General features: G+C 40.3%; 1 protein-coding gene across 2 annotated transcripts; it reads left to right on the top strand.

Annotated features, from left to right (window-relative positions):
• Window positions 1-371: 371 nt before the first annotated feature.
• slc38a3b (solute carrier family 38 member 3b) lies at window positions 372-19,946 on the top strand. Of its 2 annotated transcripts, XM_028405628.1 has the most exons (17): window positions 372-719; window positions 7,627-7,765; window positions 7,951-7,971; window positions 8,115-8,196; window positions 8,273-8,388; window positions 9,134-9,207; window positions 9,571-9,663; window positions 10,315-10,396; window positions 13,751-13,833; window positions 14,620-14,678; window positions 14,972-15,145; window positions 15,298-15,377; window positions 15,458-15,558; window positions 16,056-16,180; window positions 16,256-16,400; window positions 17,470-17,573; window positions 17,654-19,946. In XM_028405628.1, exons 2-17 carry the CDS (start codon window positions 7,671-7,673, stop codon window positions 17,756-17,758), a joined length of 1,539 nt encoding a protein of 512 aa, XP_028261429.1. In that variant the 5' UTR covers window positions 372-719; window positions 7,627-7,670; the 3' UTR covers window positions 17,759-19,946. The 2 variants fall into 2 exon arrangements, with proteins under 2 accessions (XP_028261429.1, XP_028261430.1); XM_028405629.1 differs by lacking the exon at window positions 7,951-7,971.
• Window positions 19,947-20,154: the final 208 nt, after the last annotated feature.

The raw sequence follows: 20,154 nt of genomic DNA, 5'->3' as shown, positions 1-20,154 counted from the left end.
CTTTTCTTTGTCCACCATAACCATTACAATTTTGTTAGTCTGCATCTGGAAGTCCCACAGGATCTTAGCTATCTATCTTACCTTTCCAGTACCGTTCAGCATCCAGACTGAGATATGACACAGAGAGAGAGAGAGAGATGGCTGCTGAATACCCAAGCCAAAGGTAATTGCTAAAAAGGCAGACAGTCAGTTGGCTCTGTATGTTCAGGACATGAAAAAAAAGTTGTATTTCGTACTATAATCAATTAAGAAACAAAAGTGTGGCCTCTGTGCCAACAATATACACGCGTCTTTGTGCGTAAAGCATTGCCGAGCTAGACCCATTTGTGCGTAATCGCTGCATGAGTCTCCTAGTTTCCTTCGTTATTCTTCAGTGGATGTAAGACCGAGTGGTGAAGCCTACAGCGAGAAGCTCTTCTATAGGCGGCGGGGGCGGGGGGATGTAAAGGAGGCGGACTCAATTCGACCCCCACAGTCGAGCTTGAGATGGTTTTACAATGCCGACCATTACGCAGAGCACATTTTATAGGGAGGGAGCGAGAGAGAAAGAGAGAGAGAGACGCGGTCCGAATGTGCGTGAACACCCTCGAATATAGACAGAGTCTGACACGATCAGCTTCGCTCAGAAAAGGGAAGAGAAGCACGAAAACCTGTTGGTGATCAAATCAGTCCTTCTCAGCCGTGGAATTAACCTGAAAGCTTCGTGGCAAGAGCATTTGGTAAGACTGCGCGCGACTGATGTGTTTCTTATTGAACGGAAAATGGACTACACGTATGAATCCTTTGGGATGTGCATAAACTTTGGTTGTGATTTAAAGCATAGTAGTATGTGTTTCTTGAAGCAGAACAGCAGGAACAGAATGATAACAGATGTTTAGTGTGTATCGGGGGTGATCAATAAAGAAAGAATAGCCTTCTCGGTCCCCCTGCAGTGAGCTGCAAGTCCAGATGTCACGACCATGTGCCTGAAGAAGTGAGTGACAGACTGCTGCTCATCTGTTGTTCCACCAATACTGTTTCTGATTTGAATCTTTAAAACGCGCAGATTGAGTCTGAAAGTTGGTACTATCTTTGCACCAGGTAAATCCAAGCTTGGCCAATATCGTGATAAGATCGTGAAATATGAGCAGATATCGCAACTACTGCCACTTATATGTAGTGCAATTGTACATTTTATGTTTTATGTTGCCATTCTGTACATATTTAACCAGTTTACACAGCTAACACCTTAACGTGTGTTACTGGTGTTCACCACATGGCATGGAGTGAGCGCAATCCTTTTCTTTAACCATGCTCGACCATAAGAGCCCCTTTTCCTCAACGTTTAGCTTACTACTGACAAAATATTCACTTTATGACGAGACGTGACCGATACACAACATAAAACACAACTGCAGCCTTTAAAGCACTTAGACTTTGTCACTGTGCACTAAATATACCCATGTGGAGGAAGAGCGTCCTGTGTGGGAAGTGAATGGTGCAAAAACACTCTGTGCTGCCTTGACCATAACATGTGCTATTGTGTTATTGTTATGGCTAAGACACAAATTAATTAGCAATTAATTTGCACCTTTCAACATGTTTTTGACTAAGCAGAATACATATTCACCATTAAATACATTATTTAGACAAGAAAAAGTCAGACATGGAAAAGATTTACGTCAGAGATTAGCAGGGAACTGTCCCACTGTGGTAATGGAGATCATATATGGTGATGGTACAGATGTTCCGTATTATATCACTTATAAGAAACATCTGCCTGTGTGTTGTAGAGTGGGTGAGGATGTATGATTTTGACTTTGGCCTCTATCTAAACACCCGCACCCCTATATGGGGTTCCATGCTGGGTCCATCGCAGTAGAGAGTGAGCAGATAAGCCAGTCTGTGTGGTCAGTAACCTCAGTGTGTGCGCTGATCAAAGTGGCTGAGAGTTTAAGCAGCAGCCTGACAGGTGCACAGTGTGTGGAGGTCAGTGTGTGATCAGCCAGCTGCGGTCTCCTGTCAGAGACCTGTGAATATCAGCGTTTGACTCAGAGTGTTAAGTGTCTGCCACTCCAGAGGGTATTATTATCTTTGTCATGAGGCTGAACTCGACTTTTACATGTGCTGTTGTCTATTTATATAGAAGCCATTAGAAAGTGATTGTTGTCCTTTTTTGATCATGTTTTACAGACATACTGTAATCGTCACATCAATAATCATACACTCAAGCATACAGTTGCCCTTTGTATAGGCTGATGTATTGATTGTTTTGACCCATAACTGACCCTCAGATATCATGTTTTGACATGACGACCAATAGCTAATGGCAGATTCCAGGTCAGGTTCAACTCAGTGTTTACTTTTCCAGCTTGTGACTTTATTGTTTTGGTTTCTCCTGGCTCTCACGGCAGGGGGCAGATGTTTTCAGCAAGACAAGTAAAATTAACAACTAGTTAACAAGATGTAACAGCCATTATAGCTTACTTTACATCTGGACCTTTTATGGTTGCTCAAATTTAAAATGGCACGTCGGCTCTGCATCTGTGTGCAGTGTAACTGTAACTTGTAACACGATCAAGATGTCACAAAAAGTTCTTGGCCACCTTTAGCAGACATGCTCACACTCAGTTACACGGGCTAAATTTAAGTCATTGCCCTCACTTCTGCTTGGGAACGAAATGTTTGGGAACCTAAGTTGGCCAAAAACATTTTTATTCTCACCCAATTTTAGGATTCAGATTTTAACTTGTGTACTATTTACAGAAGAAAACCTCCAACTTTACCAGAGACGGAGTGAAAAAAAGCAACTAACGTGACACCTGCTACCTGGGTGGATATTTCCTGGACTGATACAGCCTGGGATTGTTGGACTGTTTGATGTCGCTCTGTAAATCATCACATAATAGAGACAGTTGAGCTTAGTGTTTTCAGCTAAATCTGTGTGTAAACACAGACTGTGTTAGCTGCTTGTAAAGCAGCATATTAAATTATAGCCTGACTCTTCAGCTGTGCTGAATTGCGTCAGCTTTCTTTTTAGGACTGCTTTAAACTGGTTTGGAAAGTAATTAGCAGGCAGTTGAATAAGAAGAGATGACACAGGCTGCATAGCCCATCAACAATATGGTGCAGTAAGATAATATTTGTGTCAATGCTCAGCTTATGTATAGTTACTGACAGACATCGTATATGCCATAAGTCATTGCAAAACTCAGAATGGGTTTCTTTGCCAATGTATAGTGTAGGTAGGTAGGGACTTTTTTCAAAACGAGTATGAGTACTCACTGATACCGTATACTGTGATGTATATGTATATATATCAATTCTCAATTCTCAATACATAGAACATTTCAGCAGGAAGGTTCTTCCTTGTGAGCCGGGTCCTGCTCATCTCTTCCCCTCTTAAGGGGGTTCAGGCTCTGGGTCTCAGGCTCTGGGTTTCTGTGAAGCGCTTTGAGACAATTTCTGATTGTAAAATGCGCTATATAAATAAAACTGAATTGAATTGAATTGAAAATTTAAATGAACACAATGCCAGATAATTTTGAACAAAGAACTTTTTATTTCTCAAAACAGGCCAGACTATTAACTCTATTTGAGTTTTATCCAGAAGCTCTACACTTTTTTTTTTTTTGCCTTGAGTATCTTTGGCTGGTATTGGCAGCCTTTAACGAGTAACGATACTTTAAAATATGGCTGGTAACCGCCTGATACCAATACCTGGTATCAGTACTTGCCCATCCCTCAGTGGAACAACACCTCTCTGTAATTCTGAAGGTGGGACAGAAAAACTCTGCACAAACCTTCCAGATAAATGTTTGCCTTTCCAAAATGAGTTAACTTTGCAGGATAAGTTAACCCTAAAATAGCACTGAGTTTAGATGCAGAACATTTTGTCCATGTTGGCGCAGCGTATAGCTGACTTAGTGCAAGAAGATATAAACACTTCATGGAACTTTTAATCAGGTCAGGTGCTGTCTTGTGATAGTGTTGTTAGTGTGTGTGTGGAGTGGTGGTTAAAAGATAAGGTTTTAGTTCAGAGAAATGTCACCTGAGTACTTTTTTCTGCATATTAAATAGTTTAACAAATTTGCATGGAAGGATGTGGAGATAACATGATGTTGACGCCCTAATTGAATAAAGTAATCTGCTGCATTTTTTAAATGAATTTAATCAGTGAATCATGTGTGTTTGCATTAAGACTTCTAATATATATACTGTGATTTGTAACTGTTGAAGGTTTAGGGAAACAAGCCCCTTTTTATTGTCAGTTCTTAACATGGAAATGGGTTTTGTATTTACCGTATAGCCTATATTAGCCTGCTTTGCTTTATGTCTAATTATATATGTATTGATCCCAGTAAATAACGTGCAAGGATCGTTACATTGTATAGGAATTGCAGCCTTATTCATGTCTAAATAAGAATATGTGGTTCAGGTGATCGCTGATAACACGGGACACGAGCATGTGTCCCTCTGTCCTCAGCAGGCACGTGGATTCGGATGAGCTGGTGCTGCCAGGCACTCTTGGCTGAACCTCATTCCACATGGGCATTTCCTCATCTACATGTGCCTTCCCACTGTCCCCCCTGCTTGTCCCGTGCCTGCTCCGCTTTATGTCTAACTATCTCAAGAATAGATAAAAAAAGAATTGTGAGGAATAAAGCTGCTGTAAAATATTTTAGTGAAATAATTTATTGTGAGCTGCTTGTACTTCAAATTTCAATCAGTATAAAAAGAACCAAACAATTAATCATTATTCAGCCTCCCACTTGTTCAAACATTTCAAATGTCACACAAGTCCAGTAACTGTGAATGGGACTTATACTCTGATGTTCCTTTATAGGCGATGGGTTACCGAGCAGAATTGAGTGTAGCTTTCATAGAGTATAAGGCGGCCCTCAGTTATACAAGATATGCTCATAGTGCATTTTCTTAGATGGATCAGTGTTCACTGTCATCAGCAGTGCCAGCAAACAACTCTTTTTTTAAAAAGAAAATTTGATCCACAAATAACTATCTACAGATTTGTAAGGTAAACAGCTGATTCAAACACGCAACTGAATATGAGCGGTGCAGCGTTCGCTTCTTTCAGTCATCTGTTAAAGTCTCTAACAAGCTGTGTTAAAGGTGCTTCTTCGTGACAGTGCAGCAGTCCTTTTGCCCAACACCTGATACAGTTACACAGCAAAAATCTAACTGGCAATGCATCTGATTAGCATAGACATGGTAACTAATCTCAGACGTTCCTACTGTATTTTAGTTCTATTATTATTTTTGTCAGTGTAGCAGATTGACCTGCAGAATGGATTCTCACAGACATTTTCTAACATGCTGGTAAGATGCATGTGGCTTTGATCTTATGGATCTGCAGGCCCTTTAGTGAAAGTTTTCTTGGAATAGCAAATGCAGAGGAACAAGATATGTTTGGTATGCCACGCCTGCCTGTTTCACACGTTGGCATCTTCAGTGGACCTGTTTAGATTTGATCAAAATGCTCTGCAGGTTATTGAATCTTTTTTCCGTGAATAAACCTGTGTCAAAAAGTGCTTTAATCTCTTTTCAGGGACATGGATAGAGCTGGAGTTTTGTTTTATCTGCTAGTGTGTTACATTCTTCAAGATAGTATAAGTTGGCTTAGAAATAAATTTACTTGAATTTGTCTCTGACAAGGTACAACAAAACAATGGTAATCAGGAGGCTCTTACAATGAGCCTCTCATTGTATTTACTGTAAATGCACTGATCCACTAGTTCATGAATGAAAACAGCGATTTGAGGTCACATTTGACATTGAGTGATTCACCTTTTTCACAATTTTATCACCCAGTTTCGCTTCTCTAGGGATTATCGTCATCCTGGTCTCATGTTGCATCAGGGAGTATTGACAGAGCAGCTTTTATGTTAAGGGACGGACATGTTAACTTTGGACAAACAAAGTGACTCACTAGATAAGTGGAAGATCTCGCTGACACATATTTTGATTGAAACTGTCAAATTAAAGGCCTCTGCACATGATCGTTGTATCTCGTATCAGGCAGTGTCACTTTGCTTTGTTCCCCGCGCGTTTCTCTTTGTAGCGGCCGTGACTAAGGTATCAATGACACTTGTCAAGTGGACGGTGTGACTAGCAGTAACAGTGATCTTCAGATAGAGAGGACGCAGTAAACACAATAGAGCTGCTGTACACTGGTCACAGCGGAAGCTGCTAACAACACACTATTGTCCCGTCTGAGTTCAGAATATTTATTTGTGTTACTGGGGCTGTGTGAGGCTATAGCGGGTTATTACTAGTGTGCCACTTATAGATGTGATAAAAACTCCTCCTCTCTTTTCTAACTGTCCCAACAGAAAGTGCTGTTATAATTATAGTATTACCATAATAACTGTTTCTGCAAGCTACTTTCTGAGTGATTTGAGGGACATTGTTGTGGGAGATTTAACATTTAGTTTGAGCACACTGTGCAGCTATTCATCATAAGGTCCCTGTGTGTCAGGTTCAGTAGCATGGAAACTCTGTGGGTTGACTATGCAAAATACAAAAGCAAACAAAAGTCAAAACTCAAATAGATCTTGACCTTTGATCTGGACTTGTTTGCTGTGCTTAGTACTGATGTTCTGGAAAAATATGTCGTGCTTTCCAGTATTTTAACTGAACCTACCACTGTTTGCTGTAACATCTATGTCAGTGTGTACATTGCACAAGAAAAAAAAAGAAGTGAATGAGTAAAGTAAATGATGTCTAGTGTGGTGAAATTCACTGTGTCAACAGTAGAACTGGGTCACTCCTGCATGTTCACTATACTCAATGACCCATGAATTTATACAAATAGGTCACTGCCAGAAACTGTGTTGCTAATATAAGCATGTTTGAATTTGACTTTTTCAAATGTTTTTTTGACATTTGTGACAGAACAAGGCCACATAGCCAGAACTCAGAGGTAGAGTTGGAGAGTTAAGACTCTTATCAAAGTTGTGTGGAGAGATGTTGTCATTCACTTCCTGCTTGACCAGGTTTGTTGATCTAGCAGTTCTATTGGATTTAAGCCTGGTGGCTAAATCTAATGCCAGGCTTCTGACTGGAAGTCACATTGTCATCTAGTACTTCATATTCACAAGTATTCACTGTGTCATCATTTGGACTCATGCAGCACCATATAGGAACACTTCTCCACTTCTTTTGATGCCATTATTCACTCTAGTAGTCTTAGCTGAATGTGAAGACCCCATCTAAGCTGAAAAAAACTGTGTCCTACTGTCATCTGACTGATGAATCTACTCCTGACATGATCAGGTTTCTTCATGATCTTAGTATGTATGTGTGAAACAGCGAGAGAGTTTTTTCTTTGGACATTGTCCATATAAATAGGCATTACGCAACAAAGTCCTTCACATTGCCATAGAAACTACTTTTCCATTTGATAACTCATATGAAGTGCTTGCCTGTGTGTTGTGCTGTGGCATCATTGTAGCAGCACAGGTGCTGTGTGCCTCTGATAGGTGACACTGTGTCTGGTGGTATGCTTTGTATCTTTCAACTCATCCATCTGGAGTTGGATGTGGATAGACAATAGCACTCAAGTAAAAATAAACAAAAAAAAACGTTTGAATGTGTATGTATCTAACTCCTGTCATTTTGCTCCATCAGTTTAAGTTGCAATACACCAGAAGGGGCCTGTGATAACTTGGACGATGGAGCCTTCTCAGTCAGAGATGAACATATTATCCAATGGGAAAACTCATGAAGGCATGTCCATGCCAATGAAGACACTGCTGGAGGAGGATCAGTGAGTATTCTACACACAGACGATTGGCTGTCTTTTCTAATATAGCACGTAGCACCAACTGATATTTTATATAAATATTGTGTGTAAAAGCTAAAAACATGTATTTCTACATGCAATTTTTGCTCGTTTAAATGCATGTTTACCTTGTTTTTGTGCATGCTTCTCAATTGCGGGTCTCCATACAGAAATGGCACTCATACTGTCAGGTATGTGTGTATAGATTTTTCTACAAATATGTTAAGAATGTCATTTGTACTACTGTACTACTGTAGTATACTGCAGACATTTGAACACTTTTCAGATGTGGATAGAGAACATCAATTCACACACAGTGTATTGTACCCTCTAGATATGAAGACCCAGAAGCAGGACTGGAGAACGAAGAGTTTTTGCCCAGTGCTGATGGAAAAAAACAAATGCGCTTCACAGATGTACGTGGAAAAAGTTCACATTTATGAGCATACAGCAGGCCACAATATGGTGTAATATCTTGCCTTTTCCTCACAGTTTGAAGGAAAGACCTCTTTCGGCATGTCAGTGTTCAACTTGGGCAATGCTATCATGGGCAGTGGAATTCTGGGATTGGCTTATGCCATGGCCAACACTGGAGTACTGCTCTTCTTGTGAGTAAAAACATTTAAGCAGAAGAGGCGATTTGCTATAACATGTTGCACGGCAGCAGGAACATGTTGGGAAACATGCTTTCCCACTCTTTTGTCAATGCTGCAGGTTGTTAGCACTGCTTACATAGACTAAAAACTCATCATGGGCACTGCTTTACCGTCTGCTGGTTAAAGAAACATAAAAGAGGAAGACAAGTTCCCAAAATCAACATGTAGTCCTGAATATGTTGTTCTGTGTGTGATTACTCAACTAAGGAACCCAATATATGACTTGCTTTGATGGCGCTATATATGGTGTGACTGATTTATTGCATGTCTGCTTCTAAATGCGTCTTTTCTACGACTCCCATCACAGCCCTGATTGCCACATATAATCCCCTTCCACCCCTGAGAGGTCTCTGCTCAGAATAGCTAAACCTCTAGATTCCATTTGAGGCATCTCTGCTCTGCGCAGACTGCTGACCCTGGTTGTCTTGGTCATGTAGTCTGTGCTTATGTAATTGCAGAGAGAGCAGAAGATAGACTAGCAGGACTAGAACACGGAGGGGCCTCCATGTGGATGGATGGAGGACCTACAGAGCACATGGCTTTTTGAATAGACATAAATTACACACAGTAGTTGTACATGTGGAGTGAGGAGTGAAGATTGTAATGAACATGGAGGAATGTCAGGTTTACATTCACAGATGAAATACAGAATGCGCCATGAGCTATAAGTGACTTTTACTTCTGTGTTTTGTCACAGGTTTCTCCTAACTGCCGTTGCAGCCCTGTCATGTTACTCCATTCACCTGCTGCTCAAAGCCTCTGGCATTGTGGGTAAGCCTTGTACCAAAATCATGACAGCTCTGCTGCTCCTCAAACAACATTCAGGCATTCAAACAGACCAAGAACCATTAAGCAAAATGTTATCCTTGTAAGCATGCACAGAGGTACTTACTATTAGGTAATTATAATTATTCTTTACATGCCAGTAATTGTTGCACTTGATGAATTTGCTCTGTGTTGGCTCAGACTTATCAAATGACATTCAGTGAATTCAGTTATTATGTAAGCTGGTTTGTATCACAGCTTAAAATGTCTAAAATATATCCTGTGCAATAGTTTTTGCTTTTTGTTGTTATATTGCTTTGAGGGACACCCCTGCACACATAACTGTTATTGTTTGTAACCTGCTTTCAGGAATTCGAGCTTATGAACAGCTGGGGTACAGGGCCTTTGGCACTCCTGGAAAAATGGCTGCTGGTATAGCAATTACCCTGCAGAATATCGGAGGTGAGTGGCCACCCAGTGACTTAGTGTTGACATGCTTCTGCAGAGAATGCGAATTGTACACCATTACACAGCTTAGATTTCATACGAGCTCACCTATACATAGTACAGTTTGACTGAAATATTCATTCATATTACTTTGGATGTTGTTCTTTTGTTGGTATCATAGGGTATATGGTAGCATTAAGACTAAAGGAGAGCTGTTGGCGCATCACTGGGGTTTTGGCATTGAAGACAGTTTCTTGCACTTGGTCGAGGCATGTTAGACCATCACAAGACTGCAGAAAGATTTCTACAGCTGCTGCACTTAAAATCTGTTGAGGGCCACATGAGGATTCTGTCCCAGAATATTAAAGCTGGACTCATGTTTTGGTTGATTTTAGACTATAACAGACTTATAGATAATGCAGTCTTGTCAGATATGTAGTGATAATATAGACTATAGGGCAAAAAATGGATGCTTGGTGCTAGACAGGACTGTACATATAAACATGTCAATGAAACACAAAATTTTGTAACACTAGACAGTAATCTGATTAGTCACCTAGATATAAATGTAGGGGATGGGACTGCTATATCACTTCTAAACATAAAACATAAACATGATGTAACAAGTGCTACTGTCATGTGTGACGTGTTTCTGTCTCGTTACAGCTATGTCCAGCTACCTGTACATTGTTAAATCTGAGTTACCGCTGGTCATCCAAGCTTTCCTCAAGGCAGATCCCAACTCCGAGTGAGTATTATGAGCTTTTCAGTAACAGCATCACTTTTCTAGTGTCAGTGAAAGACGTGTGACTCCTGCCGCTGTTGGCCTAGAGCTCAGACACTGAGTGAAGGGTCGAAGGGTCAAAGGGGTCTTGCAGACTTTGTGGACAGTGAGTATTTTAAATTGCACCATTCAGTCAGTATGGGGGTGTGGTAAGAATGGAAGCTCAGAATTGGCTGAGCAAGAGACGGGGTCATAGTTGGGTGTCAGTTAGTAACATATACAAACAACATAAACCCCTCACTGTCGTCAAGTTGTGAAAGCAAGCAGTGCTTATGTCAGAGACATGCTTCAGACACAGACATGCTGCATAAGGCCGTGGGGGAATGAAGAGGTTTCCAGCTGCTGTCTGGTCGAAGCTAAAAACAAACCTTGTGCATTTGCAGTGACTTCAGCCATACACTTGTCTACGGCAGCCTGTTCAATTCAGTTCAATTCAGTTTTATTTATATAGTGCATTTTACAATCAGAAATTGTCTCAAAGTGCTTCACAGAGACCCAGAGCCTGAACCCCCTTAAGAGCAACAGTGGCAAGGAAAAACTCCCCTTTAACAAGATGAAACCTTGAGCAGGACCCGGCTTATAAGGAGAACCTTCCTGCTGACAGACGGCCGGGTAGAGGGGGAGAAGAAGAGGGAGACAGGACAGAGAGGATGAAGGAGAGAGAGAGGAACAAACATGCAGCAATATAAAGATATATAATATAAAGAGACACTATTTAAGATGGCCACCATCCATCCTCCACCAGGTTGAGAGTTGTCTAGCATTTCCTGCTCATCATGTTGAACATTGTGAAGTCACTATGTGGGCACTTGTGCCATTCATGTCCACATATTTGTCAATGCAACCACACTTATGCACCAAGATTCAAGAATACATCTGTTAAAGGGCGTATGATTAGCCTTAGTTAGTGAAAACGGACACCTTTGAATCCCCATGACACTTCATCAGTCTCAAATTAATTCAACAGTCAGACTCATAAAGCAGTCTCTTTAGAGACAAGAAGCAGGCTTGCAACAGGTGGTGTGGCCTCTGCAGAATCCCATTCTCAACATTACTGAGCCAAAGATTATATTACATGACGGGAGACAGAAGCCTACAGTAATGGAGGAATGTGGAGAGTTCTCCAATATGCTTGGAACAACATAGAGACATTCAGACACTTTGACCCCCTTTGTATAAAAAAATATATATATGTGGCATTGTTTTTTTAAGTATTCTGACATTGTCACCATTGATGTCTCTCTATGTTTGTTTATATCAGGGCTTGGCTACAATCAGAATGGATGTATGAAGTATTACACAGTATGCCACAGACACACACAGACAAAAATGACAGTGGCAAGTGTCGCACTATGGGTTGCCAAATTCAGAGGCTAAGCATAAGGACAGGTCAGCTCAGGGCCAGCTCTAACTGATACACACACTGTTCATTTCCACTCGACGATCCACTAGCTCTTCAAGTCCATGGCGTCACGAGAACTGAGAGGAATGAAGTGCGGGTGGGTGGTGCCCTGGAGCTTTATTTACGACTAGTGGCTCTCAGAATATACAGTGGTGACGTGTGGCAGATGGGTAGACAAGCACCTTTAAGTAGTTTACTGACTTGGTGCAGCAGTACGTGCAGATGTGAGTTATTTGTGAGGTTTTATCAAATAAAATCCTGCAGACATTCTGAAGGGATTCACCCAGAATGGACTTCAGATTTAGATTAGAGTTAGATTAAAGTCACACATATGAGGATTTGTGTTATTATAAGTTACTTCAAATGCTCATAGTCATGTGATCCGTTATTAAAATGGAGTGATTAGTACAGATAATTCCTAAAATGGCACAAAAAGCAGTTTATATATTATTAGGCAGCATTAGGGACCTTAAAAGTACTATATGTATCTGCATACTGCTATTTCTTGTTGAGTGTTCATGGCTAACAACCTGTCTGCATGAATATCTGTTAGATATGAAGCCATCTAAACTCACAGGGACCAGGTATCCAGCCTTTTGATTCCCCTGGTGTAGGCTGCCAGGGAAGAGAGCATGGCAAGAGGTCTGTGTTCGACTAAAGGGCATACCCTGCCTAGCTCAGTCCTTCTGTCAGAGGTCACCTACAGAGAGCCTCAACCATCATTGTATTTACTGTTTCTTTTACTGACATTATATCCATTTGATTTAAATGAGGAAAAAAAGAAAAAATAGCTCTCTGGGCAGTTACACCTACTTTCTCTCATGTCAGACTGATATCAAACTCTGCATTGACTGGTATAAAGTCCAGTCCAGTGCTGGTTAGTATATCTTTGACATGACATTAAGCTGTTTTTTTATACTCTGTGGTTCATTTTTTATTTAGGTCTTGACATTTACTTTAGACTTAGATATGAATTTGGATTTTCCCTGCTTTCAAGGAAAACCTCCAAATGCACACCCACACTAAGCTGGTCTCATAGATCACTGTTGGGCTGCAGACAGCTGAGCCCACTGCTTGTGTTTCATTCAGGGTTAAGAATAACAGGCTTAGCAGCTTAAAAAGGGAGCTGTAAGACACAAAGGCCTTCCTGTACATAGGATTTACGAGACGGTAGATTTTAATGGGTTGACAATCATTTCTATAAACTGCTTGTTGCTAGGGCTCCTCTCAGGCTACTGATGTTAGAATGGAGTTTATACATCTCCTGAACATGTTTCTTCACATCCAATTAACTAATCATTGTATTATAACCAATGATGCTCATAAAGTATTACACTCTGTGCCACACACCTAGCCTCATAACATATAATTATTATGAGGCCAGGTGCAGCATGGCACGCAACATTGGGTCCTCTGACGGCATCCTACCATGCCTACATGCGTCTGATTTATGTGAGGGTGGTTAGCTCTATGAAGGGCATTGACAGTATATAGAGGATATGTGCTGCCCACATATAGCTAGACGAGGCGGCATGGGAAGAAGGTACCCTGATCGGATACATGTATTTTTTTGGCCTTTAAAGAGATAATAAAAGAAAAGACAGGGATGATCAGTGTGCCCACCTTTGCTTCAACCATCATAAATCACCCAGAGTACTGTAACAGTCTATTCTAGTAAGCAGACATGTTTTTCCACAGTTTTGAGGCCGGTGATGTTCCTGAACTGTTGGCCTGACAAAATGCAGCACCATTTGGACCATTTTTAACAGCCTTGTGTCTCTGACCAAACAAACATATAAACTCATTTGTCACCACCTGTCTTTGTTCCTGCCTCTCTGTGTGGTGTGCTCTGAGTCTCACTGCCAATGTTTGCAATATTGAGCTCACCAAAGTAAACTGGCTTTCTCTCCAAACAGTCTGTGGTACTTGAATGGAAACTACCTGGTCATCATGGTGTCTGCCAGTATCATCCTCCCCCTGGCTTTAATGAAGCAGCTCGGTGAGTAATTCAGTGCTGCCTTTTCTCCTTGATGCCTAAAATACTGCCTAAAATAATTGGGGAGCTTTGCATAAGTGGAGTCAATTAGGTATGGCTTGAAGACAGTAAGCTGTAACCAGTGACACAAAATAAGCACAATGGAAATAAAAATACCCAAAACACAAAGTGTTTCTTCTGTGTCTGACTAAATGAAAAATTAGGAGTTTGTCAAATAGTAAGACTATAGGAAATGTGCTGATAAATGACAAAATGGTTACTGCTGTAATGTATAATAATGCTGTGAGATATGTGTTATGTTAATATTGCATATTATGGTCTGTATTTTCTTATAATGTAATTTGATTTTGAATAACTCTTCCTCAGCTGCCTAATATTGCCTGACTGTTAGTCTGTGTTTTCCACTCTATTTTAAAGCATTCTACATTCTTCTACTGTGCGCTTATCTAACTCATACATTCCGGTCAGGATTTGTTCATTAAGATTTTCTTCTGACTTACAGCACGATGACATTTTAATGGAGCGGTTACATTGCTGTCAAGCAATTAGCGTGTCTTAATCCCGTCGATGACGGTGGAAACGGCAGGTGTCCAATTAGACGTTGTTTCCCCTGATATAATCACACCCTGTTGCTTCTGCCCTCACAGTGCTCCGAGGTCGTCCCGCACATTTTCTGGATGTTTTTTTCACCTTCTTTTATAACACTGACTTCCGTCAGTTTGTAACCTCGCATAAGGTTCCTTTAAGGTTGTGCTTATAACCACCTCTTCTTTGTCTTGGTGTTTTTAGGTTACCTGGGCTACACCAGTGGGTTTTCTCTCAGCTGCATGGTGTTCTTTCTCACTGCTGTAAGTTGGTGCAGCCCATCATCACAGTTACTCTTCACACAGAGCCTCATTTACTCTGGCATGTGCGCCTGGCACACACTGTGTGTTACTCTCTTTCCCACCCTCTATTTTCAGCACTATGTGGCTATGTTTGAGAAGGTGAATATAAGAGCTGCTTAGAGACATGAAAGGTTGATAGTAAAACATCAGCACTTAGAGGCTGAGTCAGTCTACTCTGGCTTGAAATGCATTGAAAGACTCTACCCATCAGTTTTCTCTGATTTTATCTCTGCTTGTGTTTTAATTCACTGCAGGTTATCTATAAGAAATTCCAGATTCCCTGCCCCTTTGAGGAATTCTCCGCAAACAGCACAGCTGCCCACCACAGCCTGAATTTCTCAAGTCCTGTCCATGAGTACAGCAACGGCCTGGTTCACGAGGACGACGACTCCCACTGCTCCCCACGCATGATAACAATCAACTCACAGGTAGGCGGCTAAAGTGGAGAGCGCTTTGTTTTTCTGGATCTGGATTTTGAACACTGATGCCACAAATATCTGTAGATGTTCTCACCATTTCATCAGAGCCTCAGCTGCTCTGCTAATAATAGAAAGTCATGTGTTTATGCACTTCTTCACAGACAGCGTACACCGTCCCCATCTTGGCTTTTGCGTTTGTTTGCCACCCTGAGGTCCTTCCCATCTACACTGAGCTACGCAAGTGAGTCACCACTCAGCAAGCTGCAATATTTGACAACATGTCAGTGCAGAATGTAATAACTTTCAGCTCTCTGATTCCAGTCCAACAAAGAAGAAGATGCAGAAGGTGTCCAACATCTCCATCTTTGTCATGTACAGCATGTACTTCCTGGCAGCTCTGTTTGGCTACCTGACCTTTTATGGTGAGATCACAGTTGGCTCCTCTTTGCTGTGTTTAATATCAGTGGATGAATGCAGAGAGTGAGGTATTTAACTGAATGCAAGTCAATGGAGAGGTAGTAGTAGGAGTACATGTGAGGCAGGTCAGATACAAAAGTTCAAGATGATGCCAAACACTTGCAAAAGCTACACCATACAAAGAAGTCACAAAGTCACACATTAGCTTATATTCGGCCATTATAATGTAATTTTATTTTCAAAATTAAAAGAAGTGGCTAAACCTTAATGTCAATTTAAGGTTCCAAAAATGGAAGAAAACATTATTATAATATCAACACTTTGTTTCACTTTATGTTGTTTAGTATAGCAAAATATTTTCTTTATAGCTTAAAGAAAACTGAAGACTCTGTGTCTTCTTCCTCCCATAGCGTCCAGGCTCCCTCTTGTGGTGACTGCCTGCCATAGTTTCTTACTGAGTAACTGCTGCCTCTATTTACAAAAAACTGTTTTCCCTTTGCAGGCAATGTGGAGCCTGAACTCCTGCACACTTACAGCCGCATTGATCCTTATGACACTTTGATCCTGTGTGTGCGAGTGGCTGTCCTCACTGCTGTGACGTTGACCGTCCCCATTGTGTTGTTCCCTGTAAGTCAGATTCACTTTGTTTGCTCAATGCATGTGATATAATTGTACCAAATTAATAAAATGTTCTGTCCACAGGTGCGTAGAGCCATCCAGCAGATGATATTCCCAAACAAGGCCTTCAACTGGCTGCGCCATATTGCCATCGCTCTTGTTCTGCTCACCTTCATCAACATGCTGGTGATATTTGCTCCAAATATTCTGGGCATCTTCGGCATCATTGGTTAGTACAGCCTTTGACGTAGAGCTTGTTGATTTTATATGTCAGATAAGTTAGATAAGATTTCACCATGGGTCTCACACACAACAACAACAACAAACATAAAAAGCAAAACTAAAAAAACGTGACCAGCTCATGTTTGCTCGTGTACAAACTGACTGACTTGTGTCAATATTATTGTCGCACTTTGTCCTGAGAGTGGAGGTAATGTTTCATGTGTCAGAGGTGAAATGTTGGAAGACATTGAAGTTAAAGGACCACCAAGGACATCTTCAAAGCAGCCCATGTCTCCTTTGACAAACATGTGGATGAATTTAAGTACACATGTGGGAAAGGTTACACAATAACTGGAGCTGTTGTCGGCGGACTTTGTGTATGTTGTGTAAATCTGGAAAATTGTCTGTTAATGAATGCAAACAAACAACGATTGATTCAATCCGGGGGGCTCATTACAAAGCAATGTATTTTTATTATAGGATTAGAGCTTTAAAATTCCCTTTAAAATAACAATATACACCTGCCTGATCATCAGCAGAAAAACAACAGTGGCTGAACTGTGATTGAAATGACTTGTATTTACGCAGTGAGGCGCCCTCCTGTGGTCAACTTTTCACCATTTCCATGTTCAGTAAATCTGTTTATTAAAGGTAGGGTAGGATATTTCATTCTGATGCACTTTTTGTTAAATTAGTGTAACTTCTCTTTACAATCTGATAGCAACCAATTAGTTCGGCAGTTTCACTTTAAAACGAAGAGTATGAATCATCTGTGGAAGCTATAAAACGCTAAAAACACCAATCCTGCGAGGTGCCCCTGTGAGAGTGACAACCATATTGGCTGGTTGTCACTCTCTTCCTGCTCTGCGTGCACTAGAGAGGTACGTGCATGATGGCTGAAGTCACAGACAGCTCGTCTTTAGGTAATGTGCGTCCATGTGATTGGGAGGCGTGGCTTCGGGTGAGCTCTGAGAGAAAGGGGCGTGTGTTTACTTTCGAAATCTGGCTGACTCTCACTGAGTTTTCAAAATTTCCTACCCTACCTTTAACCGGTTCTTCCTCTTTTGTTACATCAGGTGCTACATCGGCTCCTTGCCTCATTTTCATCTTCCCTGCTGTCTTCTACATCCGCATCGTTCCCAAAGAGGATGAACCCATGAGCTCTGTATCTAAGATACTGGTGAGGCATTTAAATATCAATCATGTAGCCTGAAATATTCAAAGAAGCATCTTTTTTATGGCTCTCTTCCTCATTTTCAGGCTCTCTGTTTTGCTGCTTTGGGTGTCTCCTTCATGGTGATGAGTTTGAGCTTCATCATTATCGACTGGACAACAGGGGCCGGCCTTGCTGCAGGGGGCCACTAAAAAAAAAAATGCTGTTTCAGTGTGTGTGTGTGTGGTCTTATAGGATGGTTAGTGTAAAGTGAGCACTGTCACCTCATTAACACACTACAGGGCTGCACAGCACAGAGGATACAGGGTTTGTAACACTACAAAATACAGCGTGGAGGGAAAGAACAGATTAAATTCACTTTTTACTGTAAATGAACAGATATCAGACCATCCCTTTATAACATTTTATAATTTAATTTAACATAAAGATGCAATTTTTTAGGACGAACAGGGTAGAGTGACGGTCCTTTTCCGTTGCTTCCTTTTTATTTACACACAAACGGCTGCAGCTAGTACTGTACAGAGAAATGATATGAATGTCTTTTACACTGAAGACATAATTATGCATTAGACATAGACAGAAAAATAACTTTTATTAGTTATCCACAAGATGCACATGAGTGGACAGTCAGAGGATCTTCATTCTGAACCAGCAGCAACCTGAACTGTTCATCATCATATAAGACGAGTCAAAGAAAGAAGTGCTTCAGACACTCTCTGTCTCCACACGCTTTTGTTCCACATGCAAAAATCAGCAAACTTTCTCCACAAACCCTGGTGCCTTTTAGCATTTGGAACAAACCTACAGTAAAAAAAATGAGGATATATTTATTTAGCTCGCTGCTATAGCTATGTTGTTAATTTCAAAATGACTGTATTTAACTACTGTATATGCTGACGGTAATAAATGAGTGCTTTCAGCCATTTTAGAACACAGCACATGCAATAGAAGTGTTACACACAATATTTTACATTTTACAACAAAGATTCAAAATGTCCTACCTCCCTTTATATATATAACTTTAAGCACATAGAATATGAACCAACCTTTGAGATCCTGATCACAAATCTAGTACAGTTCAACTTTAAAGGTTCTCCTTCTAATAAAACTTATAATATCACATTATGACACTTGAAACCCACAGTTTGCCACACCTTTCAAGGCTGATCTGAACCTAGCACAGGTCCCCGTTTTTTTTAAATATGCTGTTTTTCAAAATATCTTAGATGATGGATGGATAGAAGATTCAAACTAGTATTGCTGTTATTGTTAAAATTTCAGCAAGTTAATCAGCCTATTTCCTAAAATGTCTTAACTATTGAAGGCAAAGATTAATAAAATGATGGTTTCATCCATATTTTCTTCTTTGTTACTGAGAAAATATGACACCTGGCCAGGTAAGGTGAAGATATACTGTACCTCAGTTCAAAAGTTGATACAACTATGGCTTCTGTAACTCAGGTGGCCTCACTGTATTTATCAAACTGTGGGTTTGAAGTTTTTTTTTAAAGATGAGCCTGCTGGTGGTCTGGTTTAAATTCATTAATTTAATGATGTTTTGGGCTTTTGTGATTCTGCCACAATGTTTTCCTGGTTTGTAGTATTTTAATCAGTCTTGTTGAATATTTGGAGCTGAGGGTGATGTTTGTGTCCTGTAGTTTGTGTAGTGCACAGTAACAGAGATTTTTTTTTCTTTTTTTCCCTCCAGCACTGTCACGTATAGATGTTGTTGTACATTTGGCATCTTATAGTGACGTGTTCTGAAGTCTCAGCCTGTGCTGTAGTTATTATTAGTATAACGAAACCCTTAAAAGATGTGACAGGAAGTAATGTTTCAGTGTTTAGATGTTGTGTCAGAGAAGACATTTTTTTTACTTGATCTAAATTTGTGGTTTAATTCTTCCAAAATGTTTGAGACCCACTACAAAAAAATGAGTTAACTTTCTACAGCATGTTGTAACTTTTGATCATACGGTAATATAAGTATATATACCATAAATTATAAAACAATGCAAAGTTATAGTGCTACTTATAGCCAAAGGCGGTGTTATATTGTATCACAACTCTCAGGCTTTAGAAGTGTAAACCTTCACTTATATCTCATTTTATTTATATATTACTCTCTTTTTATGTTGTTGTTTAGCAGCTCTGACTCCTGATGAAGTTTGTTTTTGAGAACAAATTATGAGCAGCAGAACATTTAGTACCCCCCCTCGGTCCCTTGCTGTTCCATATATAAACAGAGGTTTGTCAGGTTTAATGAATTTTTCTTCTCTTTATGGGATCATGCCAAAATAACAACTGACTACCTACTCCTGCTTTGAGATGCCTATATCTATGGGGGGAAAAACATAACTATAAATAAAACATTTTGGTGAATTTTGGTGAATAAGACGCAACTTTATATAAATAATGTATATAAATGTAAACCTTTTATATTTGTGATGCATATTTACAGTAGCTTGTAAAGTGTAAATAGCAGGGACAGTTTTAGTTTGGCAATAAAATAATTGTAGATGTTTTTAGATTGTGTCTGTTGTTATCATTTCCACTCTTAACTCATATCCATATTTCTGATTGCATGATT

This window comes from Parambassis ranga, chromosome 5 (assembly GCF_900634625.1).
Source record: "Parambassis ranga chromosome 5, fParRan2.1, whole genome shotgun sequence".
Taxonomy (NCBI): domain Eukaryota; kingdom Metazoa; phylum Chordata; class Actinopteri; family Ambassidae; genus Parambassis; species Parambassis ranga.
This window is presented reverse-complemented; position numbering and strand designations above follow the sequence as displayed.